General features: G+C 40.9%; 1 protein-coding gene across 1 annotated transcript; it reads left to right on the forward strand.

The window, feature by feature from the left end:
- Window positions 1–342: 342 nt before the first annotated feature.
- On the forward strand, window positions 343–3,964 carry LOC111819443 (phosphatidylinositol-binding clathrin assembly protein-like; the record flags this gene model as incomplete). Its single annotated transcript, XM_023725891.1, has 5 exons — window positions 343–485; window positions 2,149–2,224; window positions 3,370–3,472; window positions 3,639–3,732; window positions 3,853–3,964. Coding segments are annotated over 5 exons (528 nt in total), but the record flags the coding sequence as incomplete, so codon positions are not given.
- Window positions 3,965–4,994: the final 1,030 nt, after the last annotated feature.

Raw genomic sequence — 4,994 nt, forward strand, 5'->3', positions numbered from 1 at the left:
CATCCAGTCGATTCCAACTCACGGCGACCCTATAGGACAGAGCAGAACTGCCCCATAGAGTTTCCTAGATCGTAATCTTTATGGAAGCAGACTGCCACCTCTTTCTTGCTCCTCTGGAGCCGCTGGTGGGTTCGAACCACCCACCTTTCTTTCAGTTAGCAGCCGAGCACTTAACCACTGCGCCACCAGGGCTCCTTTCGTGTAACATATATCAGTGTAAATTGTAATAAGTGTAACGAAGAAAAGGTTTTAGTATATTCCCTTTGTCATTTTTCTGAGATTTGATTGAATCTGTGTTTAAGTTAAAGTTACCAACGTTTCTCTTCCCTGTCTCTAATTTAGATCTACTGCGTTACGTAAATGCAACAAACATGAGTGTTGAACATCTGGCTGATATCCTCACCGCCCAAACTCGGGGCAGCAGCTGGGTGGTGGTGTTCAAAGCCCTGGTCACGGTGCATCACCTTATGGTGCACGGCAACGAGGTGAGCGTGGCGTATGTTCCCGTGGTAGTCAGTCATTCCCTTCCTGGTGGTACAGAGGACTGTGAGTACTCAGTCGCAAAATGGTCTGGGTTTGTCAAGGACTTGCTACCTTTGACTTTCATTGGCGACAAGTAGGGGGAGTGAATAGCAGTATGTATTAGAAGAAAACTGGTTTATTTTTCCTTTCTGGTTTTATTAATGACTATAGCTTTGAGATCAGTTTCCACTGAGGTGTACCATTTTAGCCACTGATTCCCTCAGTTCTTTAGCTGATTTAGAACAACAACAGCAACAACAAAAACTCAGAAATGTATTACCGCCTAACAGCTTTACTTTGCCAGGGGAGACTGGCCACCTCTCCCCACGTAACGCACACCCTTGGTATTTTGCAGAACTGAAATGCTGTATGACGTTATTATTTTCTATTTTAAATACACATTTTGTCTCAGTAAGCTTTGCATCAAAAAAAATGAAGGTTGAGAAATTGGCTGATTTTGAAACTTGTAAAGCAACAGTAATTACACAGGCTGGTATTGGTAAAAATAGAACATAAATATGAATGGAACATAATAGTGAACTCAGAAAGAGAAAATAGAACCGTACTGATATGGAAGCTTGATGGGACTACAAACATGTGGGGGAGAGTATGAAATTTAAACTAAAGCAGCCCAAATGGTATCCCTCTGAAGAGATAGAACGAGAGCCTTAGCCTATGTACCAAGATACATTCCACATGGATGGAGTACCTGACTGAAAAACTAACATTTAAAATCATTTGGGAAACAAGAAAAGGGCACTGAGGCACATCTAGTCAGACTGAAAATGCCCAGCCCAGTGACCCAGCAAATCCATCTCTCACAATATGTTTAGAGTAATAAAAAACTAGAAGTCACCTAAGTTCCCATCAGGAGGCAACAGATAGCCAGATTGAGGTGTGTTTATACGATGAAATATTGTATTACATTAAATGGGATATATACCAACAGGGCTAGATCTCAAAAACAGTGCTGAGAGAGAAAGCAAGTTGCAGAATGACATTTACGTAATTTCTTTTTTTGAATACACACTTGCTATTTGTCCGTGGGACAAATATGTGTGCAACCATACAGAAAATAGACTGGAAAGATAACACGTGAAAACTATGATACCAGTTACTGCTTGGTAGGAAAAGAAGGAAATGCAGCTTGCGGCTAGGGCAAAGAGCCCTTTATCTGTAATGCTTTATTCCTCTTGTTTTACAAAGTAGGCTTGAAGCAAATATGTCAAGACGTTCACAGCTGTCATTTCTGAGTCGTGAGGTACACAGATGTATCCTATCATTCCTTACATTATTCTGAAATTTAAAATTTCTTAAAGTCAAAAAGTCGGGAAATGGCTAAACAGAAAAGTCTGAGTGGAGGGAAAGATCGTGTATTCACAAGAGCTTTAATATTTAACCTCTTGTCTATTTGGGGGTTATATAAACAGAGGAGCGTTGACTGCATTGCCAAGCCTTATCCTGGGTAGCCCAGGATATGATGGCGGTCAACTTAATCAATGCTCCTGAAAGAAATAGAAGCCGTCCGATAGAATTGTTAAACGTGTTCCATAATGACAAAATCATTAATGAACTCTATTTGTGTACAGAAACTAATTTTTAGAATTTGCTGCATTTGTTTGACAGCGTTTTATCCAACATCTTGCATCCAGAAGCTCCTTGTTCACTTTACACAAGTTCCTGGATAAAAGTGCCATAGAGGGTAAGATGATTCTTTGATGAAACACGTCTCTGTGGCAAGGAGGGAAAAGTTCTGAAAACCATGTCTGGTTTAAAAAAAAAAAAGGTTCTAAATTGTGAAGGTATGGTGTATTGTACATTTTAGGAAGGTAAAGAATCCTTAAATTCATTGAAACAACAAATATTTGAGTGCTTACTAAGGATAAAAGGATATGCTACGTGCTAGAGGCAGAGCAGTTGATGAGACATGTCTGTCTGATTTGGAAGACAGATGAAGAAGCAGGCTGTTTGAATACGACATGGTAATAGCCACGATGGGGCACCTAACCAGTCTGGTCTCCTTGCTGTTCCTCAAATACAACAAGCACATCCCTGCCTTAGGGGCTTAGCACTTGCTGCCCCTTCTTCCCGGATTGCTGTCCCCGAGCCATTCACTGGCTCCCCACCTCACCTCCAGATCTTTACTCAGGGAGGCCTTCCTTGCTCAGCCCATTCTTTGTGTAAATTTTATTCTTTCCACTTCCCACCACCTAACCTTCTCTGTGTTTTCCTTTTCTTTGAATTGGAACGTAAGCTCCTTGAGAGCAGGGATTTTTATCTGAACTTTCAGTCCCTTGGACAATGCCTGGCTGCTAGTAGGTGCTCAGTCATTGTTTGCTGAATGAATGAATGAATGAATGAGTGAGTGAATTCAATAAATGAATCAAGGTACATTTGTAGGTTGGGTCGTGGGAAGCTGAGTTTCCACCATGGCCTTTCTCAGTTATCTCCATGAAGTAGGAGGCAGGGTCATTTGTTGCGTGGAGAGGGTTGTGTGGGAGGGATGTTGGCAATGGGACGGGGGGTTTAAGGAGAATGCTAAGAATTTACAGTAGTTTCTGTGGAAATGGTGAAAGAGCGGATAAGGGTCAAGTATTTCCTCTGTTTGGGGATGCCACAATCAAAAACACCATTACAGGGTAATATCAAAGCTTTGAAGAAATAAAAAATCATCTTTAACAGAAAGCGTGGGGGGATTTTGGACTAGATTAATAAAGGCCGTTCTGGCTCTTGTGCTTCAAACGTGTTTTTGAGGTATACAGTTGAACGTGCAATGATAAGTGTTGACGTATACTGTAGATAGTTAATATTGGTCCAGTTGGAAATAACGGAACATCTCTTGTTTAGGTTATACAATGTCAACCTTCATCAGACGATATAGCAGGTACTTGAATGAGAAGTCACTGGCATGTAGACTAATTGCATCTGACATCACCAAAGCCAAGAGAGGGTCAGTAAATACCATTAGTTTGTAAGCAAGAAATACTGAATTACACACGCGGTGTGATATGCCCTTTGTCAAAAGCAGCGCACCGCTCTGTTTCAAAATGATGGTGTCACAGCGCTTCTTAAACACTTGATTACTGGTGTTTGTGGATTTCTTTTCTCTCTTATAGGATAGACGGTATGATGAGGACCATGAATACTAAAGAGCTACTGAACACGCTTCCGGTAATTCAAATCCAGCTTGACGCTCTTCTTAATTTTAACGTAAGAGCTTCGTAAACCCTTTTAAACAGTATTGGTAAATTGTATTATTTAATTACCGGTGAGAGAAAGAATTGTCCTAAACTGTGGTGGTGATTGATGACGCTTTTATTTAACTTTCAGGCAAATCCCGACCAACTCACTAATGGAATAATACACGCTGCTTTTATGCTCCTGTTTAAGGATTCTCTTCGGCTCTTTGCAGCTTATAATGAGGGGATCATTAATCTTCTAGGTAGGCCAAACAGTAAACATTACTTTCTAAAAAACGAAATGGTAGAAATAATTTCTACGTGAAAATCTTTTAGACTCACATTTGTTTTAGACTCAGAATAAAAGATCCTTGCGGGGTCATGTATGTTTTTAAATAATGAGACGCTATATTGCTTTTTGATTAGAAATTATTTGGCTAGTTAGCCACAGAGTTTTTCCATTTCTGTCGATGTGCTAACTGATATTTCTGGGAGAGTCACCAGGGAATCCACATGGGTTGCCGTACTGATACATTACACATTAACACCCACTGATACCAAGATCAAATAAAACAGCAGTTCTGGCTTTCCTGAGAAGATGTAGCCTATAGCATAAGTAATTTTTATTGATTATATATAAACATATATTCCTTAGTCTTTTCAGGAAATTTCTGTGATCATTTAGTCCTGATGAATGGTTCATTTCATGGAACAGGGTCTCCAAACTTTATTGATGGAAATTTTAGGTCTTTTTGTACGTTGAAGAAGTACCTAGTACACTCGTGAGATTATAAAAGAGTAGGAAACACAGCCTCTCCCCTCGAAGAGCTTCAGAGTTTGCTGTTCATCAAAAGTGACTATAAGCTACAAGTTGTAGAAATTAAAACCTCAACTATTTGTGTGTGCTGTTCAGTTCCGTATATACCGTATCCCCAGCACCAATGTTTGGCACGCAGTAGTTACTCCGTAAAAATCTGTTGATTATATCGATTGAGAAATCCTGGTGGCGTAGTGGTTAAGAGCTACGGCTGCCAACCAGAAGGTCGGCAGTCGGAATCCACCAGGCGTTCCTTGGAAACTCTATGGGGCAGTTCTACTCTGTCCTATAGGGTCGCTATGAGTCGGAATCGACTCAACTGGACGGCAGTGGTTTTTTATACTGCCTCCGGAGCCCTGGTGATGCCGTGGTGAAGAGCTCCCTCCGGCTGCTAACCAAAAGGTCGGCAGTTTGAATCTACCAGCCACTCTTTGGAAACCTTATGGGGCAGTTCTACTCTGTCCTGTAGGGTTGCG

The sequence above is a fragment of the Trichechus manatus genome, unplaced genomic scaffold, assembly GCF_000243295.1.
Source record: "Trichechus manatus latirostris isolate Lorelei unplaced genomic scaffold, TriManLat1.0 scaffold01907, whole genome shotgun sequence".
Classification (NCBI taxonomy): domain Eukaryota; kingdom Metazoa; phylum Chordata; class Mammalia; order Sirenia; family Trichechidae; genus Trichechus; species Trichechus manatus.